At 40.3% G+C, this 23,503-nt stretch overlaps 1 protein-coding gene across 1 annotated transcript in view; it reads right to left on the bottom strand.

Moving 5' to 3' along the window:
- LOC148538911 (uromodulin-like) overlaps positions 1 to 23,503 on the bottom strand; it is a 199,765-nt gene that overhangs the window by 162,109 nt on the left and 14,153 nt on the right. Inside the window, exon 3 of the mRNA XM_088451930.1 lies at positions 19,545 to 19,697. Coding sequence (XP_088308056.1) covers positions 19,545 to 19,697 — 153 coding nt within the window. The remainder of the gene's footprint in view (positions 1 to 19,544; positions 19,698 to 23,503) is intronic.

Below are 23,503 nucleotides of genomic sequence, written 5' to 3' on the forward strand. Positions count from 1 at the left end.
TATAAAATCCTACAAATTAGTAGTAAATCTAAGCACCAACAATATACCTATTAATATGACATGGTTCTATTAGTGCACCACAATAGTCTATACAGACAGATACTAAGGCAATGGACAACAATAGTAGATATGTATCCAATGGTACCTCAAATATGCAACAATGTCCAATATGCATATAAAAGTAACTAGTTATAACAATAAATGGTAACCAAAGCGCTACACCTGAAATAAGAGGGGGAGGGGGGAGGAGTAATGTTCCTAAGCTGGGAATGAATATGTATTACTGTTGATAATTCAATAGATGCAATCTAATCAGTCATGCATGTTTGTAGGAGTCTTTACTATGAATAAACAACATAATAGTACATTTTATACAATGTGAATTCAAACTCTGGAAAGTGTGACACTAGGACCGCTGTCTGGTTTACAGTGTCAGCAGTGATATATCCAATGTTGATATATGCCCAGCTGGGCGTCCTCAGATTGATCACTTAAGTTCATACACCATCAACTGCAGTAGTCTCATAAAAACATATATAGTATGTTATGCACAGTCATAAATGCTTCATCAATGTGAGATACTTAATAGAGGTTCTTGGTAATTGTTGCAATGCCTGGTACAGTAAGTTGAGAAACTTAAATATGCTAAAATCCAATGTATGTGTCATGAGACCTGTGGCATCCCGCTAGTCTGTGTAGGATAGTGAGCTCAGTTGCCCCGGGGGATCTTCTCGGAGAAGTAGAGTACGGTGAACACTGACTCACAGGAAAATGCTCAATGACTTGACGTAAAGTCAAGTATAATCACTTGAACACCATAATTAATATATTTTTGTTAATCTGAACATCTGTATTTCACCTTGGCCATTGAAAGAATTTGTGCAATCAGCATGCAAGAATATAACTGTAGGATTCCTGTACTAAGATCGGAAGCAGGACACTTATGACATATGCCACTGCAGAACCCATAGCACAACCTTTTCAATTGTTTGTAAAATCTACCATTGAAAAAGAAATAGTTGTGTGTTAACGTAAACTCAAGAAGCTTTAAAAAAAGCTTCTTGGTAAGTGCAAAGGAGTAAAACAGCAACGTGTTTTGGCAATGGCCTTTATCAAGCTGGATAACTCCTAGTATCCTGGATCCGGTTTAAATAGGAAGGAGTTATCCAGCTTGATAAAGGCCATTGCCGAAACGCGTTGTTGTTTTACTCCTTTGCACTTACCAACCAGCACTTTGGAATATAAAGATATCTAGATACCCACCAGCTTCACCCCATCTCTCCTACCAAAGAGACCGGAGGCTGCTTTCTTAGCTGGACACGCTGATTGTCTTTGCAGCTGACATGGTGGTTTGCAGTACGGAAGCATCCGGCTGTTACTTCCTGCTGGCAGTGGTGACACTGTCAATTCCCTCTCCACTGGCAGAGTGAGTGAGTGGGACTGCTGCAGATATGAATGGACCGAGCCGTGGTCCGCCTAACTGTGCTGGAGACCCTTCATGACTGTGGTAGGATACCATTACAGGGGATATATTCAGTCGTCTCCATAATCGGCCTATTGACCTTTGATTAGGTGTGATGGGACAATACATATCTTTACTATATTACATTTGAGAGGTATGACCCATTGCTCACATCTAGCTTCATTCTTCTGGATTTAATAAGTGCTGGACGTTTATATTCACGGTACATACACTCTTCAATCTGTGAACAGTTACTTTTTTATGCATATAGGACATTGTTGCATATTTGAGGTACCATTGGATATGCATTTACTGTTGTTGTCCATTACCTTAGTATCTGTATAGATTATTGTGGTGCACTAATAGAACCATGTCATATTAATAGGTATATTTTTGGTGCTTAGATTTACTACTAATGTGTAGGATTTTATATTCATTGGAATATACTGTAGTACTGTATTACAAACATTTTTAATAAATGTATAAATGATAATTTACATGTGTACAGTATATGTATGTTGTTTTGACAGGGACACACAGCGCAGTATTTTCTTTTGCTTATTCTGTGTAATTTTGAGGTTGGCATACTTCTTTTTATACTGCTGCAGGGTGCCTCTAACCTAAACAGACCCACACAAGTCCAGTGTATATATACAGTATATATAATTTGATGGGTCTCAATATCAACTAAAAAATCCTGACTAGGGACTTAAGATAGGCGTAAAAATACTGAAGGGGGAGGGTTAGGGTTAGGAACCCCAGGGGGAAGGGTTAGGGTTAGGCACCCCCAGGGGGAGGTTAGGGCTAGGCACCCCCCGGGAGGGCTAGATTTAGGGTGCGGTAAGGGGGGGTTAGGGTTAGGCACCCCTGGGGCAAGGTTAGGGTTAGGAACTAGGGGGGAGATTTATAATTTATTTTTCTTACAACACATTATACACTTTCTGGGTATCTATCTTTTCCTTCATTTCTTGCAGTCTCTGATTTTTGCTACATACTTAAAGATTTTTTCTTCTTTCTTAATTGTTCTCATTATTTTCTCACATTTATAAAATGGATTTCACTTATTCCACTTTACCTCACCCCTCCCTAGGATCACCTTCAGTAACAGTGTGCAAATCAGACTAGGCCAAAATAAGTTTTTTTATCTATTGTGCCTTTCGTCTTTTCTCAGTTTCTCAACTGAGATCCTGTAACATTATACATAGTTTCTTTTCTAATTCACTTGTCCACTTTTTTCATGTACCAAGCTCCCATTTCACATTTTCCTGTGTTCCAGTTACAACACTACCGTGTCACCTATATATCACAATACAGGTTGAGTCTCCCATATCCAAAATGCTTGGGACCAAGGATATTTTGGATATCGGAATATTCTGTATTTTGGAATATTTGTATATCATATTGAAATGTCTTAGGAATAGGGCCCACATCTAAACACATAATGCATTTATGTATTATATACACCTTATACACACAGCCTGAATGTTATTTTAAACAATACTTTCAATAATTTTGTGGCTCAAACAAAGTTTGTGTACATACATGAAACTATTTTATGTTTCATATACACCTTATACACAGCCTATAAGTCATTTTATATTTTATTTTTTAATAATTGTGTGCCTTAAACAAAGTTTTTGTACATTGAACCATCAAAAATCAAAGATTTCACTATCTCAGTCATGCTAAAAATATTCTGTATTTCGGAATATTCTGTATTTTGGAATATTTGGATATGGGAGACTCAACCTGTATCACCATCTCTTCATCTTATCTGACTCCCTTTTTTCTACTTTTATTTCACTTAATACTTTGCATTTTTATTTCTCTTATATTTCTAAATTTGTTTATTGATATTATTTATTTTATTTTTATGTATTTTTATTTTCATTCATTCCAGATTCATTTTTTATTTACATCAATATTTATTTATTAATGTTTGTATTTTCCACTGCCTTATTTATTTCTATTTTGTCTAGATATAGTTTTTTAACAACTGCTACTACTACAGGCTTTGGTATATTCCCCTATATTTATTAATTTATTATTGTATGAGTTTGCTTAGTCTTTTTAAACCTTTTCTTTTGCAACAGGTTACAACATATCACTTTTATAATTTGATTTATCACAATCTCCTTTATATAATATATCTTAATTTTCTGTATTTTTATACTTTCCCTGTTTTTAGTGACCTACTTTAATCTACAGAATGTCTATTCTGTTAACCTTGTTTTCTATTTTCCTTTGTTTATTATAAAACTTATGTGTCAGACAATTACAGTTCTTGAATACTATTTACAGTATGTGATAGCAATTGCTAATTATTGTCTACGTGCTCACAGATTGAATCTATTGACCATTTAATTGTTTGTAATTGTCTATTGTCTACCTACACATGCCAATCATGGAGGCATGTACAATGATTGACTGACCTTTTGAATTTAAGCCATGACCAGCATACTAGCAGGTCAGGCTGATACTGGTGATCAAGCCCGGTGACTCAGGGTAAAATGCGCGTCCAGCAGCACGGAGGTTCCTGTCGGCATCGACAGGGACTCAGACCTTGCTATTCGGTTAAAGGAGATATCCCGATATCTATGCAGGTTTAGCCACGTACAGGTACCCCTTCTCTCTCCCTTCTCGCTAGTCACTGTCTCATCTGGTCTGATGGGAGCAACCTGCAATACTCTATAGTATCAGGGTGCACGCTGGTTAACATCTACACGGACAGCAGAAGTGATGTTTCTTTCTTCCTATTTGTTAATGCTGGTAGGTCGGACCCCTTCTTACTGTATGTTCACTGCCTATGGGCACACATTCATAGGGTATGTAGTCAAGAAGCCGACCGCCGGCTTCCCTACTGTCAAATTGAAATGCCGACCGCCGGCTTCCCGACTGTCAAATCCCGACATGGGACTAATGATAGGCATCAAAATCCAGATGCCTATCATTATCCACCCTCCAAAATCCAGACACCTGGCATACCGAACAAAGGTAAGCCAGGCATCGGGACCTTTTAGCCGCGGTTGTTGGGGTTAGGTTTAAGGACTCCCGGGGTGGCTTAGGGTTAGGCACCCCCCCGGGAGGCTTAAAGTTAGGCAAGGGGAAGGGGGAGTTAGGGTTAGGCACCCTCAAGGGGAGGTTAGATTAAGCACCCCTCTGGGAGGGTTAGGTTTAGGGTGTGGGGAGGGGGTAGCTTTAGGCACCCCTGGGGGGAGGTTAGGTTTGTCACTAGGGGGGAGGTTAGGGTTAGGCACCCCTAAGGGAGGATTAGGGTTGGGGGGTAAGGGGTAGGGATAGCCTACTAACCTCCGCTGTCGGGATCTTCACCCATTGGGCTGCCGATGTTGGGATTTCAAACGTCCGGCAGTCATACATACCAATTCCATTCAGACTAGCTGCTTAATTTACAGCTATATAAACTCTCTATCTCTGCATTATCGATACACACCATATTAGAATAAGGTTTTCTCTCCACATTTTTTTGCTCATGTTATGATTCAGTGTGTGTATTTTCTAAGAATGTGCTATATTGAGATCAGATGTCTAAACAGACAACCTTCATTTGTGATTCATGTCCTATGTCTACAGAAGACCTGCAATTGATTTATTCTTTTTTGGCTCATACCACTGTGAATCAAAGATCTGTTAATTTAAATAGATTTATTAAGGGCTTATATTGTTTCTGATACTACAAAATATATGTGTTGCGGTTAAATATCTCTAGTCCCTTTGGCACTATATATGCCAAATACTACAATTTATTTGTGAGAGCAATTTTTAATTTTCATTGTATGTATATGAAATGTGACAATTGATATTCTACAAGTAACATTGTTTCTATTGGTAGCATACCAATGATTATATATGAGATGTGACAATTTATACTCTGCATGCTACATTTTTTTCTATTGGTAACATAATAACAAGTCATAAGCTACCAGTAGAGTGCAACACTTATGAATCGAGAAGTATATAAATACTCCTGAATCCTTGCTTTAATATTTTCACCAATATTGGAAACTTGCGTTTTGACAGCCCGTAATGTACATCAACCAGTATGTATAAAAAGTGTCGATGTTGTGCTATTTGTTTTTAAGAATATTTTCCACTTTACTGTGAAGCAGATGGGTGTTCTCTACCATTAAGGTCTATGGGGCCCATTTCGACCCGGACGCTAAGCCGCGTTTGTTCGCTATGGGTGATTGTCGCCCGTCTGCACATGTGTAAGCATCGCAGTGCATGTGCGCTGCGATCTGGAATTGTGCGCTCATTGTACACAGACTGAGCGCTACTATGAGTTACAGTGCCAATTGTGGGTGGTAACAGGGGAAGGTGAACAGGGGAGTGATGGTGCGAAGGCTGGCATGTCTGGGCATCAAAACGGCATTTAATGGGCGTCCATAATTAGCATGGAAGCGTCATTGTACATGTCACCTGGTTGTATTTCAGCTTGCAGTGATCGCAGTGTTTGTGGCAGGGTAGGGTCTAGCTCAAGCGCTGCGTGCAGCTCCGATGGCTCTCGTTGTTACTGATTAATCATACATTTCCTGGAGATGAAGTGTACTAAGAAAGAAATGTGGGCATCTTTACACCAGCATGTGCTCACTCTGCTGTCGCTCTCAGGGCCTGATTCAGAGCCGGACGCTATTTGCGCTCGCTCATCCTGAAAAAGGGGCTGGCTATTTAAATTGACCGTTCGCTCTTTGCGGTCTGTTGACGCCTTTATGTCTGAACGAGCGAACAAAACATGCGGATGTTTTTTGTAAAAAACACCCCATGGCCGCTCACATCATACGTCATCTCCGCTATTTATTAGATTAATCGAGTACATCGAAAGGCGAATGAACTGCTCGCTATTATTGTGGTAGCATTTTCCTACTGCAATCATGCGAGCAGTTCTGGCTAAAAGACACCCAACTGACGTGGTCGATGACGCTGCTTTGTTAATTATGCACACCCATTAAACGCCCGTTTTGACCGTTTGGCACGCCTGCTTTCGGATCTCCACTCCCCGTTTTCAAGCACCTTCCCCTGTTACCACCCACAAACGCCTCATCCTGTCACTCAAATTAGCTGGCATTCGCTATATTGCGAGCACACGATTTCTGACCGCACTGACTGGTTCGCGCATGCGTACTAATACCCATACGCATGCGCAGATGTGCGAACATCGCTCCGAACGAACGAGCGGCCACTTACGAGCGGCTCTGAATCAGGCCATCTGATACATAGAGGGCATCTTTACGCCAGACATTGCGATCGTGGAATTTGCATACCCGGCCGCTTTTGGATGCGAGCGATCATGGTTTAACATCCAGGTATGAATCGCCCCCTATATTTACTAGACTATATGTGCCTGGTGATTTGTTTTTTTTATTTTTTAGGAATATTAAAAACTATGTTTTACTTCAATTAATCTACACATATAAGAAGGTTTGCCCCCACTAAGGGTTCTTCCTTTTGTTTTATACCCTGTGGACTCCTCCTTTAGGATCTATTTGGTAGTATTCAATTTTGACAGGTTTAAGGGGTTAGAAATTTGACCCATGAAGCCTCTTCTGAGCCTTCCACTTGAGGGATTTGGACAAAAACTTCACAGAGTGGTAATATTGGAACTAGGGGGTTGAGGTCCCGGTCAGACCTCATGTAGATGTGTATGCTGGGCAGAACTTTAACCCGGGGAGCCTGTACTGGGCTTTCCACTGGATGGATTTGGATGAAAACATCACAGAGGGGTGGCAATTGGTCTGGGGTGTCTAATGGAGTGGTTGGGGGTCCCGGTGGAACTCAAGGCAGAGTATGCCAGACAGTACTTTGACTCAGGGGACCTTTACTGGGCCCTCCACTGGATGGATTTGGACAACATTACATATTAAAACTTAATAATGCTGGGTACTTCAGTTAGTAATATCTAAATATTGTGCATTCTTGCTAATTAATTTCAAGAGGAGTTTTATCCACCTTGATATCTCCCATCTAGTCTATGGAAATACTTTGCATTGCCTCATTTCATTTCTTTAAGTACGTTATTATTATATTGTTATTATAACATTTTATATATAGTCCTCCAGAATCTATCTTTAAACTGTTTTTTGTTGTTAGCCTTATTGAAACATTGCTACAAAATATACCTTTTACTTTGATTATATTAAACACATCACCATCAGTGTCTTCACAAAGATTTTAGTGCAGAATTAGACCAATGCCATTGCTCCAATGTACAATCTTCTCAGGTCCTGTATCTCTTTATTCCAAATAGTCCTTAAGTTATGGTTAGTGTACCCCAGATAGTGTATATTTGTGGATAGTGCAATGATAATATAAGTGACCATTAAGTGGTTATACTTATACACAGGGCCAGTTCCAGGGGTCGGAGCACCATGTGCCGGCACTTACTAAGGCGCTCTTACATCGCACGTGGTGAAATTGGGGGCATGGTCTAATTAACACAGGCCACACACCCTACATGATGTTATTTGGAGGCGTGCCCACATGGCATGCCTCCAAATAATGTTAGGCTGGGGGTAAAGCCCAGCCCTCCATCACTGGCTGGGCTTCCCCCAGCCCTCTCCCATCAGTGAATGCATGGCATGCGCATGTGTGCTGCATCCATTCACACTCTGTACTGCGGCAGTGGGGGTCACACCCACCTAGCCCAGCACTGCCCAATCTTGGAGCACCATGGAAGTGTCCAAAAGCGCCGTGCGGCCGCTGGGTGGGTGGGCATCCCGGCACACAGTGACAGGCAGAACAGCCAGAAAGTGACAGGGCCGGCGAGGGTAAAATGGCTGCAGAAAATCGTCAAACCCCCTGTAGGCGGCGCCCTTGTGCACTCAGGTGGAACATGGCTAGAGCCGGCCCTGCTTATACATATATGCAATATACAAATTTTTTGGGCATCTACATCAGTCTAGGCACCTCAATGCAATATAAATATGTAGAGTAGATCTTTACATATGGACATGGTTTTATTATTGAATTGTGTATTATCTTTTTAATGAAGCTGGTTTACACAGGGATGTGCAATTGAGACATGGAAATGGTTAAATTATATTAAGAACAGTGATAACCAATCAGCAGTCCCCTGGCAGATTTATATTGAGGCTTTTGCAACTTGTGACCAACCCTCTGATGAAAACACCACGTCATACGGTAGAGAGACATGTCAGTTGACCCTTGGAACGCATCAGTTGACTTTTTGAAGAAGTCTGAAACCCAAAAACTGGAAGTTGCAGTCCGTATCTTTGGCGGCATTAACTAGCTTGTTGCAGCATCATGAAATGCAGGGAACACCACAAATTAGGAGCGGAGGTATCTCTGCCTTGGATCTAGGCATTACCAGCAACTCGGTGCAAGCAACTAAAATTTTATACTGTTACCAATGCGCAGCAGATCAGAAATCAGTCAGCAGCAAACAGGCACAAAAAATTATCCTCTCCCAGAAAGGGGAAGAGGTAAGGAATGTGAGATTTAAACTTCTATAGAAGTCCAAGAGCTCCCTATCACCACTTTGTGGACTGTGCTTATTCATTTGGAGCAATTAAATTGCCAAATGATAATATATACAACTGTATTTACATTTCCTGTGACTTGACTATCATAGTAATAATATTATTTTTCTGGTTTGCTGCTAACATCTCCAAGACCTGCCTACCCTAGAAAAAGAATGTCTTTTGCACTGGAAGATGACAATTACTTTGTAATATAAAGCCCCTGAGTAATTCCTGTTTCAAACTAAATTAAGTAATTTTAAGAATAGGGGGTACTGCCATAGACTGATAGAGGAAAATGAACCAATATGTGGTGCACTGAAAAAAAATAAAAATAAAAATAACCTTTATTCTATTAATTAAAATTGTACAGTACATAGCAAACATGTGTATAGCGAAATATAAAAAAAGATATTGAGAATTAGTGAAAAAGTTAGAAATTGTGCAAATATAAAATTACACTGTATGCCTCATAAAGAATCTTCTGTGATAATAGTGAGTGTCTATTCCTTTGTATGTTCATATACAGTGTAGATATTGGCGGGGGGTACACTCTGAGTTTGAAAATATCATTCTGACAGTTTAATCGTCATTAAGGCCTATGTATCTTCACCCTGATGTGTCTATATACACAGAAGCCTTTATATACCTTTATTAATATTGGTCATGTAATCAGCTCCTAAAAATAGTGGTTTAACATTAAACATCTAGTATGTCATTGACAAGAGCTGTCCTTGATTGGTAGTGTAATACCCACTGCGCTGTCTATGGTTGGCAGTATAATGTTTACTGCACTGTTGTGACAAGGTTATTAAAGGTAGAATGCAGATGTATATAGGGGGAGTATCTTTCACTCATGGCCAGCTCCAGGGGTAGCCGCCAAAACTCTCACTTTAGTAAATTTACCGCCTGCTCTTCTATTGTCTGATCCAGTATTAATTGTTTTTTTTAACACCAGGACAATAATGCTACTGGAGTTAATTGTAACTGCTACACCAAGTGAACAAACAATGTTTTGTTGACACCAGAAAAAATGCCTTTTTTCCACTTTTTAACTTTGGGGTGCAGTTTACCGGGACATTTCTACACCCACCAAGTACAGTAATACATCCTGCCTCTACAAAACACACACTCTTGAAAAAAAATGCTTACTTATAATAAAGACTTGAAATATATGTTTTTAACACCTGCAAAAAATTACTTTTTTCCACTTATTATTTTTGGGGTGTAGCTGATGAGGAAACATCTTCACTCACTAAATTTAGTAATATGTGCTTTGTCTACGAACACACAATCTTAATATAGTACAATTTTAATAGAATTGTATTAAAAGACTTAAAATGACTCCTTAACACCAGCAAAAAAATGCTTTTTTTCTTTTAATTTTTGGCGTGCAGCTTATGGGGATACGTCTACACCCACTAAGTAAAGTAATATATGCTGCCTCATTGAAACACACACTCTTAAAAAAAACAACTTTAATTAAATTATAATAAAAGATGTGAAATGTATTTTTTTGCAATTATTATTATGTGTATAACAAGAAAGATGTTTTCTTCATTTGGGGTGCAGACATAGCACAGTATATTTGGACAAATAATTTTGAAGTTGAAATCACACTGTCTCTGCCCTCATACATAAGTGACTGACAATGTATATGTTATATACTTCAGTGTAGACACTGACAGATGTCCTTGTGAAAAACAAATGCAAGTTCACTTTAACAAACATACACAAACACAATAGCCTGTTTTCAGAACTGGATTTCAGGTGCTAATATGTATGACAAACACAGTAACATGTTTGCACTGGATTGCAGTTGTTTGTTGCTAGCTAGTGTGTTTAACAAACATACAGTAACAAAGACACACTGCAAGAATTTGCCACCTTGCTTGAAAGTTTTTGTTCTAGTTCTTTTTTTTCCATATACATCAGATTGCATATCTGTACCAATGCTGATTTGCTTTTATAGCCCTGTCTGATTTACCATTGTTTTTATTTTTTAAGTCTTGCCTCACATCCACTCATTTCTAACATTGTCTACTATAGTATCTACTTCTTCATCCTTAAAAAATCCATAATTATTATGCTTAATAATAACCTTATGGACCTCATGGGCGGTGCAAAGTTTATGGGTGTGCTAGGCAAAACTTCAGCCTACCACCTGCCCCAACCCTTTTTTCCATCCCCTCAAACACATTATGGCATATGTTTAAACAAATTTTCAAAACCCACGAGTTTTTGCTGATTTTAACTGCCATAATATAAAAGAGAAATATTAGTAAATACTAAATCAGACTTGTTTTGTGATATGTTATGGGGATTTCTTTATTGTCTTTATAAACACTGATAGCACAAAAAAATATCATTGCCCTTTTAAATCTATCAAAATCTGCAAAAATCTAAGGTTTTGAAAACCCACTGCTTATTTAATATACCCCATAATGCAGTATATTTTTAGCTATATCAGATAAGTATTTTACATGTTAAAGATTTTCTCTCCATGCTGCCATCTTCTTTCCAGTATACAGACCAAAATGTAATAATAGCAGAAAGAATATTTTTTTAATTAAAAAATACTCTGTTAGAAGAGGATAAGGCTTCCCTACTGTATATACTTTATGTACTAATTTTACTGAGTAAGGGCTCCTTGTGCAGCATAAGTAGTACATAAAGTATATTGGGAACACATCCTCTTATATCAGGGTATGATGTTTAAAGTAATAAAGCTTACTGTGGCTATTAGAAAGAAGGGACCCCCTCTCGGTACACTGCTAAGCTCCATTGAGATTAAACTCAGTCAGCACTGTCAGCAGCAGCTTGGAGCTCCTCATTGTCTTGGAGGTGGAGCTCTGTCTCTACATGTCATGCATTACTTATAGGACAGGAAGGGGAGAGGAGTGCACAGACGCTCTGTCAGGTTGCAGCATGCATTTTAATGAAAGATGTTTTAGCCGGACCAGAGCAAGGGGAAAGGAATAAGTGCAGGGATGGCAACAGCAATTTGTAAGATTCATGCTGCTGGTAGCACTATAGTAAATAGATTTAGGATGTCTCTTCAGAGACATCCTTAATTTTTATGCTATGCATCATCTGTGGTGCCCCCCCCCAGGCCTTTTCACCCTAGGCATCTTCCTAATGGAAGCGCCAGCCCTGCTACTACTTCATCAAATCCTTTTAGCTCTCATCCTTACCCACTGGTCCTTACTCCTTCCTAAATGTCTTCCCCATCTGTGTCACTGCTGTCTGTCTGCTCCTCCTCTTTAGAATGTAATGAGCAGGGCCCTTCTTCCCCATGTGATTTTCCTTCTATTACTCATACTATCATCTACTCATACTATCATCTACTTCTAACTCCCCACAACAGCACCTAAGACTTGATTGGTGATGCCCTGCTACTTATTTGCATGTTATGTTCTCTAATGCAGCAATGTTTATAAACCATGTCCTTTTCTGTATTGTTTTATATTGTACTGTACTGTTTTGTACTCGATACGAGGCACAAAAGGAAGAGCTATAGTGGCACGATAAGTGCTGTTATAGTATATCTCCCCCAATGGGACTAATGTGAGCTATTGGAGTTGCAGTGACAGTACATTATTCATATACTGAATAGCATTATTAGTATTTGTTAAAAAGACCCACACCGCCCCAAATGTAGCAGTTCTAGAACATTGAAAATGACTAAAAGATATACAACCATAACATACATAATACATAGTAATAGCCATGTTCCAAATAAACCTAATCCGTAATCTAATGGGGATGTGGCAGCTCTCCAGCAATATGCAGTGTTCATGTAACATTACTGTATTTATGTAGGAAATTATATAAGGGCTACTTTTTTAATTGCCAAAAATGTTAATTCAGAGATTCTATATATACTGCACAATACATTTGCTAATGAGTGCATTTTACGCCACAGTACAGTATATGCATATGCACATTTACAGTTGATTTAGGTGTACTGTAAGTGCCAGGAACATAGCAAGGGTAGTGCGGCTGGTGCCATGGCACAGGGCACCACAGGTCAGGGGGCGCTGTTTGGGCCTGTCAAATATCTGTTTATTATCATTCTCACTTATAAATTTCTCTTATTTCATCCCCAGCATCTCCTGACCTCTCCTATCTCTTCCATTGCCCTTCCCCATGAGGCAATTCCCCTTTTTTGGGTGGATCATGTCCCTTTGAATAATGAGGAGGTCGCCAATGCATTCTGGCACAGGGCACCAAAAAGTCTAGTTACGGCTCTGGTAAGTGCATCTGATGTACAGTATGACTGATGTACCCCTGGAACATATGATTCTGACACAAAGTTGATGCATCCTGTGATGTGAATGCTTCAGCACATGGCCTCAAATACTCTACTGATATGATTGACTTTGTCAGTGTGTCACTCTGTTAATGCGTACAGTATGCGTTCAATTCATACTGGCATCTGGCCTGTGCTGTAGTTCTTACGCACTGCAAGGATTTCTGGCATTGTATACCAACAAATGCACAATTCAGATAAAGAAACTTTTTATTTAAAACTGTATTTTAGAATTAAATTGTCCTTTACTGTATGTCAGATTATAAAATGCCCCATATGTGCAAGCTCATCTCTATAATATATAGTCACTGATCATATTTCTGTGACAATGAGTGATATACAGTATATACAATATAAAATTAACCAAAAATAAGTTACAGTAAAGCTACACATTTACTTACACATGTTGTAGCAAGGAAAGAACTATAAATATTTCTGTTAAAACACAGCTTTAGCTTTACATAATAAATTTAGTTTCCCACAGAATACTGTTCAACATTCAAAATTGTGATTTTAGTGTGTATATAATATATATATATATATATATATATATATATATATATATATTAGGGATGAGCAGGTTCAGATTCATTAAATCCAAACCCCCCCCGATCCGAGACGGGAACCGAGTCCGGCTCAAGTTTTCCCACCAGACTCGGATCTGACATCGAGGCAAATCGTCATCATCCCGCTGTCGGATCTTGCAGGTTTTGGACCCTATAAAAGGTCCCCGCATCTGCGTAATTTTTCACTCTGGTTGTGGACAGTGAAGAGGGAGGGTGGGAGTTAGGGCTGGCTGGGATGTGTTGTGCTACTGTTGTTCATAGGGGCTATATCCACTCCAAAGTCCATAGGGACTAGCTGGGCTGTGTTGTGCTGCTGCTGTCCATAGGGGCTGGCTGGGCTGTGTTGTGCTGCTATGGTCCATAGGGGCTGGCTGGGCTAAATTGTGCTGTTCTTGTCCATAGGGGCTTGCTGGGCTGTGTTGTGCAGTCAGTTGTCCATAGGGGCTGTGTCCACTCCAAAGTCCATAGGGGCTGGCTGGGCTGTGTTGTGCAGTGTCTCATAAAGGCTGTATGCCTAAAGGGGTGCAGCAGTGTTGTCCAGGGGGTGATCTGTCAATCAGGGTTGCTCCTCCCAAGTGCAAAAAAACAATTCTTTTTTTCTATGTTTGTGAATTGTGTGTGCAGTAGCCGCATGTGCATCAACAAAGTAGCAGCGCCAAGCGTGCGCCTGTGTCATAAGTAAAGGGCTTTCTGGCTCCTCTGTTGAAGTGTGGTATAACCCCCAAAGTGCGCTCCAAAAAAAATAAAAAAATATTTTTTTCTGTTTGTGAATTGTGTGCGCAGTAGCCGCATGTGCATCAACAAAGTAGCAGCGTCAAGCGTGCGCCTGTGTCATAAGTAAAGGGCCGGCTGGCTCATCTGTTGAATGGTGCTGTAACCCCCAAAGTGTGCTCCATCCAAAAAAAAAATTAAAATATTTTTCTGTGTTTGTGTGAGCCTTAGCCGCACATGTACTCTTATCAATATCACATTAATGGAGGACAAAAATGTGTCCAATAAAAATATAAAAGGGAAATATCAAGAACCTTGTCCTCCTAGTACTGAAGCTGCTGCAACTAGTCATGACAAAGACGATAAAATGCCATCAACATCATCTGCCAAGGCCGATGCCCAATGTCATAGTAGAGGGCATATAAAATCCCAAATGACAAAGTTCAGGAAAATGACCCTAAAAATACATTTAAATTGTCTGAGGAGAAACGTAAACGTGCCAATATGCCATTTACGACACGGAGTGGCAAGGAACGGCTAAGGTCTTTCCCTATGTTCATGACTAGTCGTTCAGCTTCACATGACGATGGAAGCTCTCCTCTCGCTACAAAAATCAAATGAGTTAAGCTGGAAAAAGCACAGCGAAGAACTGTGCGTTCTAAGAAAATATCACAAATCCCCAAGGAGAGTCCAAGTGTGGTGGCGGTTTCGATGCCTGACCTTCCCAACACTGGACAGGAAGAGGTGGCTCTTTCCACCATTTGCATGCCCTCTGCAAGTGCTGGAAGGAGAACCCACAGTCCACTTGCTGATATTCAAATTGAAGATGTCACTGTTGAAGAACAACATGAGGATATTGGTGTAGCTGGCGCTGAGGAGGAAGTTCATGAGGAGGATTCTGATGGTGATGTGGTTTGTTTAAATCAGGCACCACGGGAGACAGTTGTCCGTGGGATGAAAAAGCCCATCACGGTCATGCCTGGGCAGAAGACCAAACATTCCACCTCTTTGGTCTGGAAATATTTCTATCCAAATCCGGACAACTGTCTTGCCATATGTACCATATGTAAAGGTGGAAAAAGTAGGGTTAGGATCATTAACCAGCAAGGAACATCCTCCCTTATAAGTCACCTGCAGCGCGTTCATAAGTTACTGTCAAGTTCAGAAACTTTGGCTAAGACTATAAGCAGTCCAGGGACACCTAAATCCCTTTGTCGTGTTGTATCCAAGCACCTGCAAACCACACCATCAACTCCCTCCTCGTCAATTTCCTCCTCAGTCAGGATCGGAAGTAGTCCTGCAGGCCATGTCACTGGCATGACTGACTCCTCTCCTATCCGGGATTCATCCGGAGGATCCTGCACTGCTATGCCTGCTGCTGCCGCTGCTGCTTTTGCTGCTGGGAGTCATTCATCATCCCAGAGAGGAAGAAGGAACACCACTACTTCTTTTACTAAGCAATTGACCCTCCAACAGTCCTTAGAGAGGAGAATGAAGTACGACAGCAGTCATCCTGAAGCAAAGCGGATAACTGAGGCCTTGACTGCTATGTTGGTATTAGACGTGCATCCGGTATCCACCATTAGTGCAGTGGGATTTAGACAATTGATGGAGGTAGTTTGTCCCTGGTTCCAAATCCCATCTAGATTCCACTTCACTAGGCAGGCGATACCAAGAATGTACAGATATGTCAGAAAAAGTGTCCTCAGTGTCCTAAAAAATTTGGTTGTACCCAATGTCTACTTAACAACGGACATGTGGACAAGTGGAACAGGGCAGACTAAGGACTATATGACTGTGACAGCCCACTGGGTATATATATTGCCTTATGCAGCAACAACAGCAGCATCACCAGTAGCAGCATCTCAGAAATGCCAGCTCGTTCCAAGGCAGGCTACTCTGTGTATCACCAGTTACAGTAAGAGGCACACCACTGACAACCTCTTAGAGAAACTGAGGGAAATCATCGCCCAGTGGCTTACCCCACTTAGACTCTCCTGGGGATTTGTGATATCTGACAATGCCACCAATATTGTGCGGGCATTACATCTTGGCAAATTACAGCACGTCCCATGTTTTGCTCACACAATAAAGTTGGTGGTGCAGAATTTTCTGAAACACATCAAGGACGTGCAAGAGATGCTTTGGGTGGCCTGAAACATTTCTGGCCACTTTCACCATTCAGTGACCGCTTGCCAAAGGCTGGAGTGCGAGCAAACTGTCTTGAACCTATCCTGCCATCACCTGAAGCAAGAGGTTGTGACATGGTGGAACTCAACCCTTTATATGCTTCAGAGGATGGAGGAGCATCAAAAGGCCATTTGAGCCTATACATCCACCTATGACATAGGCAAAGGAGGGGGTATGCACCTGACTCAAGCACAGTGGAGAATGATTTCCGTGTTGTGCACGGTTCTTCAGCCCTTGCCACATGTGAAGTCAGTTTAGACACAGCCAGCTTGAGTCAGGTCATTCCCCTCATCAGGCTTTTGCAGAACCAGCTGGAGAACGTGGAGGAGCTAAGATGGAGCGATTCCGCTCAGCATGTGGGACTTGTGGATGAAGCCCTTCAATTGCTTTGCCAGGATTCGAGGGTGGTCAATCTGTTGAATCAGACCACTACATTTTGGCCACCATGCTCGATCCTAGGTTTAAAGCCTACGTGGTGTATCTCTTTCCGGCCGACACAAGCCTGCAGAGGTGCAAAGACCTGCTGGTGAAAACACTGTCAGCTGAAGCGGAACGTGACACGTCAATAGCTCCTTCTTCATTTTCTCCTGCAACTGGGGCTGCCAGGAAACAACTTTGGTATCCTAAGCAACCCGCTGGTAGTGAAGTAGGGTAGGCAGGACCAATTTTGGACATCTGGTCCTGACTGAAGGACCTGCCAACAATTTCTGACATGTCTACTGTCACTGCATATGATAATGTCACCATTGACAGAATGGTGGAGGATTACATCGGTGACAGCATCCAAGTAGTCATCTCAGACAGCCCGTACCTGTACTGGCAGGAAAAAGAGGCAATTTGGAGGCCCCTGTACAAACTGGCTCTATTTTACCTAAGTTGCCCACCCTACAGTGTGTACTCCGAAAGAGTGTTTAGTGCAGCCGGAAAACTTGTCAGTGAAAGGCGTAGGAGGTTGCTTCCACAAAATGTGGAGAAGATGATGTTCATCAAAATTAATTATCAATTCTTCCAGGGAGACCAGCCTCCAGAAAGTACAGAGGGATCTGTTGTGGTGGATTCCAGTGGGGACGAATTAATACTCTGTGAGGATGAGGATGTACACAACACGGAAGAGGGTGAGGAATCGGTGGATGAGGAGGATGAGGACGACATCTTGCCTCCGTAGAGCCAGTTTGTGCAGGGAAAGATTAATTGTCAGCTTGTTTTGTGGGGGCCCAAATGAACCAATCAATTCAGCCACAGTCATGTGGCAGACCCTGGTACTGAAATGATTGGTTTGTTAAAGTGTGCATGTCCTGTTTATACAACATAAGGGTGGGTGGGAGGGCCCAAGGAGAATTCCATCTTGCACCTCTTTTTTTCTTTGCATTATGTACTCTTTGGGGCCTAGTTTTTCAAACTGCCATCCTGTCTGCCACTGCAGTGTCACTCCTAGATGGGCCACATGTTTGTGCCGTCCATTTGTGTCGCTTAGCATAGTCATCCAGCTACCTCAGTGCAACCTTTTGGCCTAAAAACAATATTGTGAGGTGTTCAGAATAGACTGGAAATGAGTAGAAATTAATGTCATTGAGGTTAATAATAACATAGGAACAGAAAAACCCACAAATTCTGTGATTTTAGCTATTTTTATGCTTTTTTCCAAAAAAATACCGATCCAAAACACAAAACCCAGAACCCAAAAAACGGAAGAGGTGGTTTTGGCAAAACCAATCCAGATCCAAAACAAGAAGAAAGATCCAGATCCAAAACCAAAACATGAAATGTGGCCAGTGCACACCCATAATACTGTGTGTGTATATGTATATATATATATATATATATTTATATATATATAGATAGATATATATAGAGTAGGATGTAGCGGACGGCACTCAGTGAGACTTCACAGCTCAAAAAACGACAATAGCACAGCTATGTACTGGTCAACGTATCAGTGTGGATACACTTTTATCATGTCTTGATAAAAGTGTATCGTCACTGAAACGTTGACCAGTACATAGCTGTGCTATTGTCGTTTTTTGAGCTGTGAAGTCTCACTGAGTGCCATCTGCTACATCCTACTCTACTTATTACTATTGGAAGGGCACCGGAGCATACGCTTACATTTCGAGTGCCGGGCCAGCTTGGACTCTCTCTCTCTCTCTCTCTCTCTCTCTCTCTCTCTCTCTCTCTCTCTCTCTATATATATATATATATATATATATATATTATAACCACAGCAGCCAATCATATATATGCTCTAATTGTCTATCTTGAACAAAACAGATAAAGGCTCATTTCTGATTGGTGGCTATGTTTTAGTGCAAATTTGAGCATTTTTTAAAATACTATATCTTTCTTTAAATAAATTTAAAATTCACTGCCCTTAGAGCTGCAAAATACTAGTTTACAGACTATCATTTATAATTTTACAACTGTGGCTACTTATAAAATAGGACATTATAACTGAGCATTTCCATAATTTAATAATTCCCTTCTTCAAGCATATAATGAACAGTACTACCCATTTTATCATCTATCATTGTATAAGCTGCATGTAATCATACTCCAAACTTCCTCATGTAAAATCAGAACAAAATAAACCCTGTACTGATCCATCCAATCCGTGCACCCAATGAAACCAAAAATATAAACTTTAGCAAGCTTCTCACCTTTAGTGTTCTGCTATTCTGCACTATGCCATTGGGAGGTATGCATGCAGCCATTGTTCTGATATATCTTACTTTTGTCAGTCTTCCCCACAATAGTAACCATTCAACCATTTAAACTAAATATATAGTTATTAATATAGTTTAAAAACTCCATACCTGGATCATTAAATTCCATCAAAGAATACTGTCGTATTTCAGATGATTCAGAAAGACTGTTGAATAGAAGCCTGGTCATCTCTTTCAGATTATATGTATACCACCAGTACATAGATCCAGATGTGTCCACAACATAGGTCAATGATGGAAGTTCTAGGGATATATGAGAGTTTAGGAGTTAATTGAACTGTGAACTCATTTCTGTAGACAAGAATGCAAAATACATTTAACTGGGAACAACGAGAAACATCAGCAAAATATAATTTAACAATCAAGTACAGTACCAGGGGCGTATATATTATGGGTGCAAGGTGTGCATTGCAAACAGGCCCCTGGGTCCAAGGGGGCCCACACCGCATACCCTGCACCCATTTATTCAATACTTACCTCTTCAGAGTCCCGCATCGGTGGTAAGCTGCTCACTACAATTCACTGCAAAATGGCGTGGTGCTTGAAATCACTTGGAAAATGGCTGCTGCACCATTTCCCCTGTGACCTGCACATGTGTAGTAGACTCTGGAACAACACTAGAGTCTACTAGAGCCCAGAGTCTACTGCCCAGCTCAGTGCGCTGAGTAAAGAGGAAGGGGAACTGGCCGGAGACTGGCCTCCTTCTCTCTTAATATGCCCCTGTACAGTACAGTAGTAAAATAATATGGATCAGTACTTTTCATTGCAATCATGTCATCGTTATTTAATTGATAAATATATAAAATAATAAGAACAAAGACATGCGCCTAATAGTGTAGTAATGTTAGATAAGTTTAAATAGTGCTCAAAGTGATAAGTAATGTGCATACCAAAGGATAATCAAATAAAGGCTTATCTGATGTCCACATGTCCTTTCTAGAATCAGGACATGTGTAGTGGCAATTTATTTCTGAATTGCTCCAAAGGGGGCAGTACTTCCGTATGACCTCAAAAAAAATTTTGGGGGCTCCAATTTTGCCCAGAGAAAGATGATATAGTGTAGTAGTTCTTGCAAACATTGGCCCTCATTCAGAGCCGTACGAGCGTGCTTTGTGATGGCCGCGATGGTCGAGACCATCGCGACCATCGAAATTGCGAGCCGGAGCCTGCGGTTGAGGTTTTCAACCGCAAGCTCCAGAGTGATTTTGGCTCTATCAGAGCCAAAATCACTCCCACTGACATCACTAGTGATGTCAGTGGGCCGGCTTCTGACGGGAGGCGTTCCCGTGGGAACGCCCCCGTCAGGGAGGCACGCCCACCAAAGGGGGCGTGCTGTCAATCAACATTGACAGCACGCCCCCTTTGATCGGACACAACGAGCGAAGGACTTTCCTTCGCTCGTCGCGTCTGGCGCATGCGCACGACGGAGCTCCCTCCGTCGTGCGCATGCTCAGTGCATAACATCGACCCACTTGCGAGCGGACAGCCGCTCGCGAGTGGGTCTGAATCAGGCCCATTATCAATAGTGAACTTACAAAAATTTGCATACCAGATAATGCATAGGATAGTGCATATAACTTCTCAGTGTTCCTGGTCATGTGCAACAGCAGTCCAGCTTCATATACCACAAATGGCAAACCTCAGACCAGAAATGGAGAGATTCTCCGTAAATAACTGTTTTATTTTGAACATACAGGAAACATAAACACATAAAGGAGATAAAAAATTTTGAAAAACGCTTATCTTTAAAAAGTGGACTACTTTCTGCTACACCATTTTTAAGGGTACAGGAGAACCAGTCAACGCGTTTCCTCCTTCTGGACTTCCTCAGGGGTGATACCCAGATCCTGGAGTGCCACTTTATATACCCTCTTAGCTTTGCAGACAGGTAGATTCCAATAACTAGACAGGCAGTACTAGGGAAAATATTCAATGCAGGGATAACAATAATGACCTGCTGGTATATAACAATATAATAATGACCTGCTGGTCATTACTGTTATCCCAGCATTGAATACGGTCTTTTCCCTAGATCTGCCTGTCTAGTCATTGGAATCTTCCTGTCTGCAAAAGCTAAGAGGGTATATAAAGTGGCACTCCAGGACCTGGGTATCACCCCTGAGGAAGTCCAGAAGAACAAAACGCTTTGGGACTGGTTCTCCTGCACCTTTAAAAAGTGGACTACATTCTGCTATACCATTTTTAAAGATAAGTGTTTTTCAAAATTTTTTATCTCCTTTATGTGCTTATGTTTCCTGTATGTTCAAAATAAAACCCTTATTTATGGAGAATTTCTCCATTTCCAGTCTGAGGTTTGCCATTTGTGGTATATGAAGCCGGAAGGCTGTTTCACATGACCAGGAACACAGAGGAGTTATATGCACTACCCTATTCATTATCTGGTACGCAGATTTATGTATGTTCACTATTGATACTGTTTGCAAAAACTACTACACTATATCATCTTTCTGTGGGCAAAATTGGAGCCCCACAATTTTTTTTTAAGGTCATACGGTAGTTCTGCCCCCTTTGGAGCAATTCGGAAATAAATTGCCACTACACACATCCTGATTCTAGAAAGGACACGTGGACATCTGATAAGCCTATATTTGGTTATCCTTTGGTACACACATTACTTATCACTTTGAGCACTATTTAAACTTATCTAAAATTACTACACTATTAGGCGCACGTCTTTGTTCTTATTATTTTTCAGCACACTTTTCCTCATTTTGCCACGTGGATTATTTTTGAAGACTGCAGCCACCTGTTAATCTCAGGAGTGTTTTGTCAAGACTTCTATTTATTTATCACTATATATGACTATTTTCATATAAGGAATTTTAAATTTGTTGCGCTAGTATATCACTTTTGTTACTGATAAATATATAAACTTATTTTTGCCTGTCCTTCTTCTGCTTAAGGTAAGAACCTATTTTAATTATATAGAAAGATGTGCACATACATTGAAAAGGTGTGGTATAAAAAGGTGACATTCAGAATGTCGACACCATGAGTTGACAGGTTCTGAATATTGACTGTTAGAATGTCAGCATGAACATTAAGTTAACAAAATGTCAACATTTTCATACTGTCGACATTAAACATGACTCCTGAGTGTTGGCATACAGGTTTTTACATATTTTAACGTAACCTGAACCATAAACATAACCCTAAACCTGACCTTAAACCTAACTCTAACAATAACACAAAAATGTACTGTCGATATTCTAGTTCTAAAACACGTTGACATTGTTACCAATATCTTATTCATGTTAATGAACTTAGCTGCATGTTTAACTCTCTGCCAATGACACACTGACAGGCTCACTACATGTACAAAAGTGCAATGGCTGATATCTCTGACATTATGAGGCTGAAATCACCTTTCATTTAGCCAATTACATATTCACTACTTATTCCTGCTCCAGCTTCTTAATTAGAACATGTTATATAAAAACAAATAAATCATGATAGATCACTAGGGTAACATTGTATATGCAAAAAAATTTGTCCCTTACATTAATTTCAACTGTATTTTGCCTGGCACAACAAGGTCAGCACAGGTACTAATTTTATAGATTTAAATAAGTAGCTTTAGGTTTGAAAGTATTAAATAGCTTTGGGTGCACAAAAATTAGACAATTGGAACCCACAGAGGGTGGTCACTTACATGTGACCCTTTAGCAATTCCCATGCCCAACAAGGTTTTGGGCATGAAATACTGTAGGTTGTCAAGAATAAATTGTTTAAATACAATTTTTATATCCTAGCCTGAAAGTCTTTTATTAGCAATTCTTCATTATTAATTTATGTATATGTAACAATTACACTTTATGCATTAGTGCTGTGCTGTACTTCTTTTCTTAATTCTATACAGGTCTTAAGTACAGTTTAAATGTCTCCAATGTCTTCACAAATGAGGAACAGACATAAAAAGTTAATGCTAAAATAAATGAATTCTGTCTACATTTTAAAATGCATTTACTTTTGGAATAATGAAGGTTTGGAATGTATTGACATGTTTCAGGAAATGATTGCGGTAATTA

The sequence above is a fragment of the Taudactylus pleione genome, unplaced genomic scaffold (assembly GCF_031769625.1).
Source record: "Taudactylus pleione unplaced genomic scaffold, aTauple2 ptg000032l, whole genome shotgun sequence".
In the NCBI taxonomy this organism is placed as follows: domain Eukaryota; kingdom Metazoa; phylum Chordata; class Amphibia; order Anura; family Myobatrachidae; genus Taudactylus; species Taudactylus pleione.